We start from the raw sequence: 14,041 nt of genomic DNA, 5'->3' as shown, positions 1-14,041 counted from the left end.
GAGCGGGGAACCTCCTGGAATATTTTTCTTCCCAAGGCCTTCTGAAAATTTCTCTTCAGGATGTTGTCTCTCCTGATGTCCTGATTAGCTTTTTTGCTACCAAAAAGGTGACCACATAAATGTGTCCATTTTCCCTCTTTGCCTGGTTTCTGGGAAGCCTGAAGAGAAAGTTGTATTTAGACTTTGTGGCTTTTTGTCATCAAGGAGTTCTCAGTATCCTCCTTCATTTCTCATGTTGCATCCTTGCTTTTCATGAAGGCAAACTCATCTCCAGTTAGGAATTTAATCAGATATCACTCAATCAATCAATCGCATTTTGAGTTTTGGAAAAAAAAAAAAAAGCCCTAGTCTTACATTAAAAAATAATGGGAAAAAAATAATAAAATAAAAAATAAAAAATGATGGGGGTGGGGGGAGGAGAACTTCACATTCTATTCACTCTCTTTGCTGTCCACCTAGAAAAACCCATGAGTAAAACCTGCCTGTGTATTTGAAAGCAGATTATCTCCTCTATCCTTCGCATTTGGGAAACAAAACTCTTGCTCATTACATTGTCAAGTTCTTTGCGGTGTGGACCAGCTTTAAATTTAATTATGTGTGATATTTAGTAAAGCTTGGCACTCGCTAAGGACAAATGTGAAGGGCAATCCTTCCTGTAGAAATGGTGTCCTAGGAGAAGTAAACTTGCGTTAATCAACTACACCTCCTAACTTAGCTCAATCCTTCACGTGTCTGGTGCTTAATGCTATGAAACCAGTACGCTCTTAATGACTCTGACAACTTTTTGTGTTTCAACGTAATCAGCATTACATCTGTAATCTTATACAGTGATATTATCTCTAAGGCGTTTTGCAAACATTGTCAGAGTCTGGATGATGCCTTGTTCATTTTTTCGTCATTTTTCATTCAGCAGGAGAAAAGTTTAAAAACAACAGATCGGTAATTCTCAGAGTTGGTGCGCATATGAATCGTCGGAGGGGGGGTTTGCTAAAAATGCAGTTTCTGCTCTCACCGCTACCCTTAGTTCCTACTTACTAAATGAAAATTATGAGGGTGGAGCCCAAGAACCTGTATTTTATGTACCAGAATGCTTCTTAGCTGGAGAATTTGTGTTTCTTATAGACTGTGAGGAAGGTCGGGCAGGATAGGTTCTGAAAATGGGCAAGAAATGAAGGTAATTATTAGGATTCTGGGGAAGACTTGCAATGGTTTACTTTCAGACTCACCAGCATTCACTATTTCAAATTACAGATGAGGGAAGCAGAGACTCAAAATCGCTATGGGTTAATAAGTAGCATAAGCATTTTTATGGTACTACTATACTATTATGTCCTAATCTCTGTGCATTTATAGATATCATTCTCACAATTGTACCACTATTCTTTCCCAATAGTGAATGTCTCTGGGGTAGTGAGTAAGCCTTATTTATCCTTAGATCTTTAGTGCTTGCAAAGTGTTTAGCCTAGTAAAGGCATTCGGTCAATAGATTAATGAATGCATTCATGTATTCATTCATTCCACAAATATCTGTTGAGCGTCCACCATGAATCAGGCACTGTTCTAGGTGTTATGAATGACACAACTACCTGAGCAAACAAAATCCTCATCTCCAGGCTGTTTCTTCATAAGAAAATTAATCATAATATTGCCTCTCCAAGGATTTAGAGGATGACAAATCAGATGTCTATGAAATGACTCAAGGCTTTTTAAGGAAAGAATGAAAACAACAACACAGATGAGACTATTTTACAATCCTGAAAGAAAAGACCAAATATTATATGCCTGCAATGTTCTTTCGGGCTCTTCTTTTTTTAATGTTTGCCTGCGATGAAAACAACTTAAAATTTGTCTCTGTTGCTGGTAAATAAACTGGAATTAAATGAAGCTGATGAAGCATTATGCCAGTAGCTCACTGATCATAAGCCATTTGATATTTCAATTTCTGCCGGCCGAGTTTACTCTCAGGAAGTATCACAAACCCTACCTGACCTCTTGCTCTTCACTGGTCAGGCCCAGTCCAAACGTGTGGTGGATATCATAGCAGGAGTTGCTGTCTTCCAGCAGGCTAGGGTGTGGTCAGGACAAGAAGCATACCTTAGTTCGTGGCACCCAAAAAATCCGGTTCCTCCCTTATATCCTGATGAATGCTGAGAAAAAGACTTACCCGACTTTCTGAAACCTCTTCTCCAAGTAGTCCCAAACATACCTGATTTTCCGCACTTGGATATATCGCAGCTGCAATTACAAATGTGATAGAACAGATGTCATTCACCAAGTAAAGCCCATCAGGGGAGGTGAGGGCTTCTTGGTAGGGGTCCCCACGCAGCTCTCACTTGCCTTGATACATTGTTGTAATTCCCAGCCCAGCAGCATGACATTCAGAACTTTCCTCCAATAAACATTTGCACTATTCTTTTTTAGCAAAGACATGCCATAACATTGCGCTCAAAATTGCTTACTTTTAATTCTGGCTTCAATACCGCATGGTTAATGACAGAGTGGCGGTCAGCCACCAGGGGTTCTTCTGGGTTCTTGCTTATAGGAAACTTCAGTGTCGCTAAGTAGAGGCATATAACCTTCTTCCTCGTATATCTTTGGAATTCATCCTAGAGAAATCAATCCAGCCCATGAAATTCTCAAATATTATTTATTCAATAAGTCACTCAATCAACCAAATACCTACCTAGACCAGAGATTCTCAAAGTTTGGGCTACAGACAAGAGGATCAGCATTAGCTTGAAACTTGCTAAAAATGCAAATTCTCAGCCTTACCATAAGCCTACTAAATCAAAAATTCTGGGGTGAGGTCAGCAGTCTGTGTTAAGGAGCCCTCCAACTAATTTGAGAACCACTGTGCTAGAGAATAAAAAGACACACTTCACAGGAAAGTTTTTTTTTTTTATGAAGAAAACAGCTTCTGGCTATCTTAACATGACATTTAAGGGTTTAAAATCTCTACTTCCCCTCAAAATTTGTGTTCTAAAAAAACTGAAAAATATCTAAAAATACATCCTTCCTGTGTTATGTCTTTAAGAGTTGTAATACCAACAGCCACTACTCATGTAATGGTTAAGGAAACTGAAAATTAGCCTGACATAGTAGTCATTTCCCCAAAGTGACATGGAGGAAATGTCCTTCCTTCCTGAGTCAAAGTAAGAGAGCGCAAGTTCCAGGATACTATTGCCATCTACTTGGGGACAAGAAAACTCAAGCAAAGAAAGATCTCTGGAACACCAGCCAGCCATTGGTGGCACCACCAATGCAATGCTGAAGAGCACGTACCATTGTTCTTAGCAAAACAGTGTCTGCTTCTTGCAAAGGGCATGGGTTGCAATTAGCCCACACTCTCCACTGGGGCTTCCAGTAGAACACCAGCATAAGAACCCCACATGTCAGCATGGTTGTTATAAGGCACAGGGCTCTGCGAAGATTCTGGGTCCGGTAACCAAACACCTCCTGGAGAGTAAAGAAAACATGACTCTATTTTTCTTTTTTCACATAAACACATCATTTTATTCCAAGAAACACAAGCTTTAGATGCAGGGGTGTTAGTTGGGAGACAGATCTGGTTTCGGCTGGTTGAAACAGATCGATTGCTCACAGCTGTCAGCTGATACAATTAAAAAAAAAAAAAAAAGACCCATTTGGCTACCCTGGCATATGGAGCTTAAAACAGATGGGCAGACCAAAGAATGGGCAGACTTATTTGGTTCTAGTTTTAGGAGTCACCCCATGATTTGGACCAGATTCACTTTTTTTAGGTATAAAGTTTAAAAATATATTAATGTAAATTTACTGGTGAAAGATGATACAAATGGTGGGATGATATAAATTAAGAGATTATCTGTGAACATGAAAGATTTTCAAAAGACAGCTTATAGAAATTTACCCTGATGGTAACATGCTGAAATATTTCTACTTTTAGTAGTAGGGGAGTTGATATTATCATGAAATGAGTAAAGACTTTGAGATGAGGTTTTAGAAGGAAACAGTCGAAAACAATATATACCTTTATTTCTAACAAATTTCTAATTTCTCTCTTCCACAAAGAAGTGTCACAGCATTGGTTTTTCAATTTCAAAAACTTGATTTTTAGTGTACTTGGGAGACCCAGAAGAATGTTGATTATGAATGACATTATTACTATAATATTATTTTACCTTCTGCTGTTTTGTGTGTGTGTGTTTCTAAGACTTTGACTTCCATGTCCACATCACAGAGATGTAATGTCAAGAAATGGGTTTTTACTGAGTTTCTATAGCATTTTTAATGACAAAATCTTCTGGAATTTTATGCCAGTTTAGATCATGTTATAATAAATCTCTTGGCTTAATATTTGGAATAGTTTTCATCTTCAGTGATCATTTTCATTAATTTTTCCTAGTAAAGAACTCTGGTAAATGAAGATTTTAATAACAGTTGTTGAAAGTAATCCTTAAACATGATGGAAAGGTCACAGGTAGCAAAGATGTTTGAGTCACTGCTCTACTGGTTATTAGCTATGTGACCTTAGGTAATTCGTATTGTAAGGGTTAAATTGTAGTGTAGGGCTAACAGGAAGCTTGAAAAATAACAGCTTTGTTCTGACACTGAAGGTGAAGGGATAACAGCCTTGCTTTACTCTTGCAAATCACATTTCATACTCTTGTAAATCAGGCTTTACCAATGAAGGAAAACAAAAGCTCAAAGAAAGCATCAGAGGCAAGGTCAAGGAGATCCACTGGTTGCAACTTAGTGGCAGAAAGTCTAAAATAATCACCTCATTTGGCAACTGTTTCTAACACATCTGGCAACTGTTTCTAACTCATCTGGGAACTGTTTCTCTGTTCTGTCCCCAGGTAATGATAAAACGATGTGATCAGCTTTAAAAACTCTGTACCCCGGTTCGAGGCTGCATTCTTATCAAGAGTGTTGGTCCCGATCCATCGGCCTTGCCTCTCATTGTAATAGACTTTGTTGTGACTGTCACTGGTGCCCCTAGCATTCTGTTTCAGGAGTCATGTGGATGCAATATTTGGTGCATTGGCCGGGAAAGTTAAAGGTCTGAAACAGGGCTTTTTCCTCGGATTGCTCCACCAACCCCTGGGAGGAAGCTCGGGATTGGGAGAGGTAAGGGATTCTTGGGGTGCACCATTTGAATGACTCAGGAGGGTCTGTCGGATGCGCCTATAGACCCGGAGTCAGGGATGCTACCGGGACACCAATGGACCCCATTTGATTTGGTTTTTGTCAAGAAAGATCCTATTTTTCAGGTGATGGCCACGGCCTACTGGCCTTGAGATCTCAAACTGTGTTGTCTTCGTGTCTTGTCCCTCTTCCTGTTGACTGTGCGTCCCTGTCAGTTTTGCCTATCTTTGTCATGGGTCAAAATCAGAGTCTCATACTAACTCATTTCTAGGACTATAGGAGAGCTGCCTCAGTTTTTGGCCTCCACGTTAAGAAGCCAGTCCTTCGAACTCTCTGTGAGGTGGAATGGACCAGCTTTCAGGGCGAATCGCCTCCACAGGGGACCTTTGACCTTACTTTGGTATATAAGGTTCATGATATTGTCTTTTTTAGGCACGAAGACCACATTCCATACATTGAGGCTTGGAGGACCCTCATTGAAAACCCTCCAGATTGGTTAAAACTTCTCCTTCCCTTCCCCCTTGCCTCCCTAAAGTACAGGCTTTATAACTCAAAGGCCACCCATTTGGAGCTCAGAATAAGAATCTTGATGGGACTAGGTGGCCGCCCCCTCTATCACCTGCACCAGAGGAAGAAGAAACCACCGCCACCCTATAGTTCTCGCTCAAAGACTACAAGTCAAGATGCTTCAGATCAGGAGGCAAGCCCGAGTCGGAACACTCCCCTGAGCCCGTCTCACACCTGGTCAGGGACTCCTGGAATTCCATCCCCCTCCCACTGCCCTGCCCCTTCTTCCAGGGCCACCCCTGCAGGGTGATGTCCCACCCTTTTATGACTTATGTACTCTTCTCCACTAGCGACCTTTATAATTGGAAACTTCAAAACCCCTCAATCTCAGAGAAACCCCAAACATTAATTTCTCTTCTTGAAACTATATTTGTGACCCATCAGCCAACCTGGGATGACTGCCAGCAGTTCTTGCAGGTTCTCTTCACCACTGAGGAAAGAGATAAGATCCATCATGAGGCCCAGAAATTAGTGATGGGGCCAAACGGGCAACCCACCGAGGATCCCGCTGTACTTGAAGAAGTTTTTCCCTCCTCACATCCTGAAAATTGGGACTGAAACACTCCTCACGGTAGGCGATCATTGACCCTATTTCGCCAGACTCTACTGGGAGGTCTCCCAGCGGCCGCCCGCTGGCCCACAAACATGTCTAAGGTAACAGAAGTAGTTCGGGGGGGGGGCGCCTGGGTGGCGCAGTCGGTTAAGCGTCCGACTTCAGCCAGGTCACGATCTCGCGGTCCGTGAGTTTGAGCCCCGCGTCGGGCTCTGGGCTGATGGCTCAGAGCCTGGAGCCTGTTTCCGATTCTGTGTCTCCCTCTCTCTCTGCCCCTCCCCCGTTCATGCTCTGTCTCTCTCTGTCCCAAAAATAAATAAACGTTGAAAAAAAATTAAAAAAAAAAAAAAAAAGAAGTAGTTCAGGGGGCCGAGGAAAGCCCCTCAGCCTTCTTAGGCTCATGGAGACGTACCGCACCTTTACCCCTATTGACCCTGAGGCACCTGAAAATAGAAGGGCATTAAACCTGGCCTTTGTCTTACAAAGGCCCCAGACATTCGGAAAAAGTTACAAAAATTAGATGGGTTTGAAGGAAAAAATTTATCTGAGTTAGTTGAAATAGCCCAAAAAGTTTTTAATAGGGATTCTCAGGAAGAAAGACAAAAAAATTGACTAGGGTGGTAGCGGCTGTCCTGGATGCCCACGGGGAAGAAGACCCAGAACGTCCAAAGAATTCTGGTCTGGGCAAAAGAAAAAAGACAAAGGGTTAAAGCGCCACTAGGAAAAAACCAATGTGCATATTGCAAACAAGAGGGACACTGGAAAAAGGATTGCCCCAACTTAGCCCCACGCAAAACTCGGCCACTCCAGGTATCTGTAATGGGAGTCGATTCCAACTGACAGGGCCGCGGCTCGGTAGCCCACTTCTGAGCCGTTGGTTACTGTTAATATAGGAGGGCAACCTAAGACCTTCTTGGTGGACACTGGGGCAAACTTTCAGTTCTAAAACAAGATCCTGGCCCCACCAGGCAAGGAGCAACCCTGGTGCAAGGAGCAACTGGGTCCCAGACTTGTAAATGGACCACTGAATGACAAGTAGATTTAGGCCATAAAACCATTACACATTCTTTCCTATTGATACCTGAATGTCCCTACCCTGGATTACTAGGTAGAGACCTACTGCAGTTTGAAATTCACTGAAGGGGGTATGCATATTAAAGGCCAGGATGGCCCAACAACAGTAATGGTGACTGTGCCACTTGGGGAAGAGGGCCTGCTCACTCTGGTGAGTGATAAAAATGTCCATGCAGTCGATCCCCTCCTTATAAGCCTCCAGGCAGACTTCCCCCAGGTATGGGCCGAGACCAATCCACCTTGGCTGGCGATTCATCAAGCTCTGATAATAGTGGAACTTAAGGCATCTGCACTTCTGGTAAGACTAAAACATTATCCCATGTCCCGGGAGGCTAGGCGGGGAATTATCATTCACATCAAGCGTTTGTGCGACTCTGGCATTTTGATCCCATGCAAGTCGCCACGAACACTCTGCTTCTCCCTGTCTGGAAGCCTTATTCATCCGATTTCCGGCCAGTTCAGGACCTAACAGCAGTAAACACCACGGTAATGGACATTCATTCCACTGTACCCAACCCTTATACTCTCCTTAGTTTGCTTCCCCCTTCTCAGGTGTATTATACAGTTCTGGACTTAAAAGATGCCTTCTTTGCCATCCTGCTGGCCCCACAAAGCCAGCCACTTTTTGCATTTGAATGGACTGATCCTGAAGAGGGAAAAGCCAGACAGCTCGGACTCGACACCCCCAGGGATCTAAAAATTCTCCTACTCTTTTTAATGAGGCCCTGCACCAGGATTTAGCGCCATTTCGAATCTCCAACCCCCAGGTAACTCTACTGCAATATGTTGATGATATCTTGTTGGTGGCCCCTTCTCATTTAAAATGCCTGAGAGCCACCAAAGAACTCTTGAGTCTTCTGCAAAAACTGGGGTACCAGGTGTCAGCCAGAAAAGCACAGATCTGTCATATTGCAGTGACCTATTTAGGTCACAACCTTAAAAAAGGTAAGCACTATCTCGGTGAACAAAGAATTCGGGCTATATTCGATATTCCTCAGCCTAAAACTCGCAAACAAGTTCGCGAGTTCCTGGGGGCAGCAGGCTACTGCAGACTATGGATACCTGGCTTTGCTGAACTGGCAGCCCCTTCGTATGCCACTCTTAAGGGGTCTCCAGAGTCCTTCACATGGGGGGAGACTCAAACTAAAGCCTTCTAAGCCTTATGAGATGCTCTCATGACCCCACCAGCCTTGGCCCTGCCAGATCCCACCAAGCCATTCCATTTGTAGCCAAAAAAGGGGGGTAGCCAAAGGAGTTCTGACTCAGCGCCTGGGACCTTGGCCCCGACCGGTGGCCTATTTATCCAAACAGCTGGACCCAGTTGCTTCCGGGTGGCCCCCATGCATTTGACAAATTGCCGCCACCACACTCCTAAAGACGCAAACTAACCTTGGGGCAAGCATTGTCTGTCATGGGACCCCATGAAGCAGAGGCTTTACTGCGGGCTCCCCCAGAGCGATGGCTGTCATATGCTCGGATTACCCAATATCAAGCATTGCTACTCGACCAGCCCCAAATACGTTTTTGTGCCCCCACAGTCTTAAACCCAGCCACTTTGCTGCCCAAAGGACAAGGTCCGCCTCTGCACTCTTGCCCAGAAACCTTGGCGACGATCTCATCCCTCCACTCCGATATTACAGATGTTCCCTTACAGGACCCTGATAGCATGTTTTCAGATGGCAGTAGTTTTGTGTTTCAAGTGCAAAGGCATGCCGGTGCTGCAGTGACAACAGACCGCGAGGTTTTATGGCAACAGACCCTTCCCCCGGGAACTTCAGCCCAGGGCGCAGAGCTCATCACGCTAACAAAAGCCTTAAAACTCAGAAGAAACAAGTCAGTTAATATTTATATGGACAGCCGCTATGCTTTTGCAACCGTGCATGTACACGGATCCATTTATCAAGAGCGCGGTCTCCTCATGGCGGAAGGCAAGGACATCAAAAATAAAGCTGAAATTTTAGATCTTCTAGCAGCCATCTGGGAACCTGCGAAGCTGGCAATCATTCACTGCCCGGGACATCAAAAAGGCGACTCCCTAGAAGCAGTCGGAAACCTCCTGGCTGATGCAGCAGCCCGAGAAGCTGCCCTAACTAAAAGTGCCTTGGAGATACCGATCTTGACAGAGCCTTTGCTTCCACTGGAGCCCAGTTACACTCCTAAAAATTTGGAGTGGGTTTCAAGAAAAGGGGGAAGTATGATACCAGGACGAAAGTGGTTTCAGCATCCTGAAGGTAAGATACTCTTACCCACGGCACTCGGGCCGCGCATGATGTGTCAACTCCACCAAGGGAATCATCTGGGAAAACCAAGATGGCGGAATTAGTGCGGAAAAATTTCAGGGCGCAAGGGCTGGGAAAAGAGATTGAAGAGATGGTTGAAAGGTGTGTAAGTTGCGCCCAAGTAAATCAGGGTGCAAGTAAGAAGGTTTCAGAAGCTAAAAGAGATAGAGGAACTGAACCAGGCTGGTTTTGGGAAGTAGATTTTACTGAAATTAAACCAGGGAAATACGGATATAAATACCTGCTTGTTTTTGTAGACACCTTCGCCGGGTGGGTCGAGGCGTTCCCAGTTAAGAAATTATTAAATGAAATAATTCCTAGATTCGGGCTGCCTCTGAGCATAGGATCGGACAATGGCCCGGCCTTCACGGTGCAGGTGTCCCAGGGTCTAGCCCGGGCATTGGGAGTAAATTGGAAAATTACATTGTACGTATAGACCTCAGAGCCCAGCTCAAGTAGAAAGGATGAATCGGACCCTAAAAGAGACCTTAACCAATCGTCCCTTGAGACAGGTGAAAATTGGGTTGATGTCCTGCCTTTTGCCCTTTTGCGAGCACGTTGTACTCCATTTGTCAAGGGATTTTCCCCTTAATGAAATTTTGTTTGGCAGACCTCCACCTATCCTGCCGAGGCTAGGAGACGACGTAATGGAACAATTGGAACAGGACCATTTGCTGGCTTCACTAATGGCCCTGCAACATGTACAAAAGGAAATAACCAGGGCCTTGAAAGAAGCCTTCGCTCATCCTCCTGTTCTTCCTCACCCCTTTCAACCAGGAGACTTAGTCTGGGTCAAGAGGCACAAGCCTAAAACCCTGGAGCTGCACTGGAAAGGACCGCACACCATGATCCTGACTATGCCCACGGCTGTGAAGGTAGATGGTGTCCGAACCTGGATTCATCACTCTCAGTTTAAGAAAAACTGCGTAAAGGCGGGAACACCCCAGACTGATACGAAACCAGACAACGAACAGCAATGGAAGGTCCAAAGGCACCCAGAGGATCCTTTAAAGCTAAGACTGATGCGGGCATAATAATAATTGTCTGGGTTTGTATAATAAGTGGGGGGGGACTGTACGGAATTGCATCCCCTATCTTTTTGGCCATACCAATGGGAACTCAGGGACACTGTCACAGGGAAGGTGATAGCATCTAATACCTCTTCCACTGTGCCTTGTTTTTTGTTTGATTTCTGTGACTTGGTGGAGGACTCATGGGAGACTTTAATTACTAATTATAAACAGCCAACGGGCTCCACTCCTCCCGTCCCCGAAAACCCCTATGTGGTTACCTATGGATATGGACACAGGGATCAAGAACAAAAATTGGCTAACCTACCAGGGTTATACAGTTGCCCTGCAAATAGAAAGGTTGAATGTGAAGGAAAAGGCCAATACCATTGTGCAAAACGGGGTTGTGAAACGCTGGCTCCCTGGCTGGCAGGACAGGGCCATGACTGCTTAATCACCCGCCTTAGAACTCCAGATCCCAAACGTAAGACTCAAGGAAAATGTAACCCAACAAAAATGTTTTAAAAAGGTTTCTAGTTCCAGTAATCTTTCCTCTTCCTGGGACACTAGACACACTTGGGGGGGGGGGGGTCTCAGAATGTATGCTCCAGGAGATGACAAGGGCATTTCCTTTACTATACAAAGGGTTAAAAGAAAAACTCCACCCAATCCGGTAGGGCCAAACAAGGACATGATTTTACACCCCCCGCTCTTTCCGACTGTCCCTTCCCAACCTACCCAACGATCAGGTGCCCCCACAAAGTCAGAATTACCAACAGGTCATATCCAGAACCCTTCCTCCCATGAGACGCATTGGCTAGATGTAGTAGATTCTATGTATGCTTGGCTACATTCATCTCACACCGAGATTGTACAATATTGTTGGCTGTGTTTAAACCCTAAACCCCCATATTATGTGAGAGTGGCTACAAATGCCAGCATTGGACAAGACATAGAAAAACATGTCATAAAATTGCTAAATCCAAGCTGACATTATGCCCTTGGGGTTCACGACCAATTTTAACCCTAGGAGACCTCCAAGGGCAGGGTTGGTGCATAGTGTCCCAAGAATATAATTGGCATACCTCCCTTTACAAAAACTCTTGTGCAGAAGTGTATATTCCAAGTAGATCAGATACTGATAGCCTCCAAAAATGTAGCATACCAAGCCCTTACTGGAGACTGGTTTGCTTGCTCATCAGGAATTACCTCCTGCATTGCAGCCACATACATTGGGGTTGGCACCCGAGAGATTTGTATCCTAGTTCATATTCTCCCACAAATATACCTATATAGCGAAGAAGCAGGGAGAGAAGAACATTTACTTCTGTTCGAAGGACATTCCAGGGTGAAAAGGGCAGCACCAGTCCTCATTCCACTCCTAGTGGGACTGGGAATTGCAGGATCCACAGCTATTGGAACTGCTGGACTCATTGTGGGGGACCAAAATTTCAAAACTATAAGCGAGCAAGTAGACCGAGACCTAGGCTACTTGGAAATTTCAATTTCTCGGCTGGAACACCAAGTAGACTCTTTAGCCAAGATTGTATTACAAAACAGAAGAGGACTTGATTTACTCTTCATGAAGGAAGGGGGTCTCTGTGTGGCCCTCGGAGAAACGTGCTGTTTTTATGCCAACAATTCCGGAGTAATCTGAGACACTCTCCATTTGGTCAGGGATAATCCTAGGACCAGGGAACGTGCCAGGGAGGCCAGAAATAATTGGTATTGGAGTTTATTCTCTTGGTCCCCCTGGCTCACGTCACTGCTCACCACCATAGCTGGGCCACTGCTATTGTTACTTCTTGGGTTAACCATTGGCCCATGCATAATCAATTGGTTAGTCAAGAGGCGAGTTGGTGAAATAAAAATTATGATGATTAGGTCCCACGATGTCCCCTTAGTTCCTAATGATGAATCAAGGGATTGATTCACTGGCAAGAAAAGGGGGAAATATAAGGGCTAAATTGTAGTGTAGGGCTAACATGTAGCTTTAAAAATAACAGCTTTGTTCTGACACCGAAGGTCAAGAGAAAACAGCCTTACTTTACTCTTGTAAATCACGTTTCATACTCTTGTAAATCAGGTTTACCAATGAAGGGAAACAAAAAAAGAAAGCATCAGAGGCAAGGTCAAGGAGATCCACTGGTTGCAACTTAGTGGCAGAAAGTCTAAAATAATCACCTCATTTGGCAACTGTTTCTAACTCATCTGGCAACTGTTTCTAACTCATCTGGGAACTGTTTCTAACTCATCTGGGAACTGTTTCTCTGTTCTGTTCCCAGGTAATGATAAAATGATGTGATCGGCTTTAAAAGCTCTGTACCCCGGCTGTTCGAGGCTGCGCTCTTATCAAGAGTGTTGGTCATGATCGGTTGGCCTTGCCTCTCATTGTAATAAACTGTTGTGACTGCCACTGGTGCCCGTAGCATTCTGTTTCAGGAGTCGTGTGGATGCAACAATATCACCTCTAGGGAATCCCAATTTATTCTTAAAAAAAAAACAGAAATGTGTGCCTTACAGGGTACTAGTGCTCAAATGAGATAATGTCTCCTTAAGTGCTCTGCAAAGTAATTACAATTTAAAAGTTCCTTTCCAGTGCTTCTGAGTTATTATCATCCACCTGGGAAAAAAATGTTCATTAAGTTTAGCACTGCAGCCACTCTATTTTGAGATTATTCATGAAAAGATTTAAATGTAACTCTAAAATATGTTCACTCTGCCTCTAAGCATACTTCCAGTTGGGTCTCCTTTCTCTCTTCCTATCTTCTTTTTGATTCCATAAACCTGTTCTAGTTTTATTTGTGAATGATAGTTTTATTAGACTCAAATAAAATGTATATGGCAGTTCACATATTATGTCATAAATATGCATTATTTCACTAAGTTATTCATGTGGGCTTATTGCCAAAGTATTCAAAATAGAAGCAGAATGGTTTGGAATTTTAGGCCAGCTCATAGGTTGAAAAAGCCCATCACAAATGCCTTTCCGTTTTTTGATTCACTTACATACTACAATGGCATTGGTAATCATAATTCTGATACCCCTTCAGTTCTTTTCTTTACATTTTTTAAAAAAAGAACTAACAATGCCAGCAAGATGGCAAAAAAATCACTACGACTACATACTGCTAAAACCTTATAAATTGGAATAATTCTTTAGAGAAAGCAAGGTGACAAATTATATCAAGATTTTTAAAGATGTTTCTATTTCTGGAATCAGTAATTCCACACTTGGAAATAGACCCTAAGGAAATAATACACAAAGTAGAAAGTGATGTGTATAACAATGCTCAGTGCAGTATTATCTGTAATAGGAAAAGTTATTGGAAGAACCAATTAATAGCTAATGGCTCCATAAGATGTGGAACATCAAAACAGTGGGCTATAGTGGCACCATTAAAAAAAATTTTATGAAGTCAATGCAGAAA

The 14,041-nt window shown here is 43.5% G+C and overlaps 1 protein-coding gene across 1 annotated transcript in view; it reads right to left on the bottom strand.

The window, feature by feature from the left end:
* LOC124500936 (probable cation-transporting ATPase 13A5) overlaps nt 1-14,041 on the bottom strand; it is a 115,713-nt gene that overhangs the window by 88,389 nt on the left and 13,283 nt on the right. Inside the window, exons 2-5 of the mRNA XM_047064797.1 lie at nt 3,283-3,456; nt 2,460-2,606; nt 2,165-2,235; nt 1,985-2,065 (exon numbers count right to left, since the gene is read on the bottom strand). Coding sequence (XP_046920753.1) covers nt 1,985-2,065; nt 2,165-2,235; nt 2,460-2,606; nt 3,283-3,456 — 473 coding nt within the window. The remainder of the gene's footprint in view (nt 1-1,984; nt 2,066-2,164; nt 2,236-2,459; nt 2,607-3,282; nt 3,457-14,041) is intronic.

This window comes from Lynx rufus, unplaced genomic scaffold, assembly GCF_022079265.1.
Source record: "Lynx rufus isolate CCGP_SWC_20201006 ecotype Redwood Valley unplaced genomic scaffold, mLynRuf1.p SCAF_64, whole genome shotgun sequence".
NCBI classification, from domain to species: domain Eukaryota; kingdom Metazoa; phylum Chordata; class Mammalia; order Carnivora; family Felidae; genus Lynx; species Lynx rufus.
The sequence above is the reverse complement of the archived record's forward strand: the minus strand, read 5'-3'. Positions and strand labels throughout refer to the sequence as shown.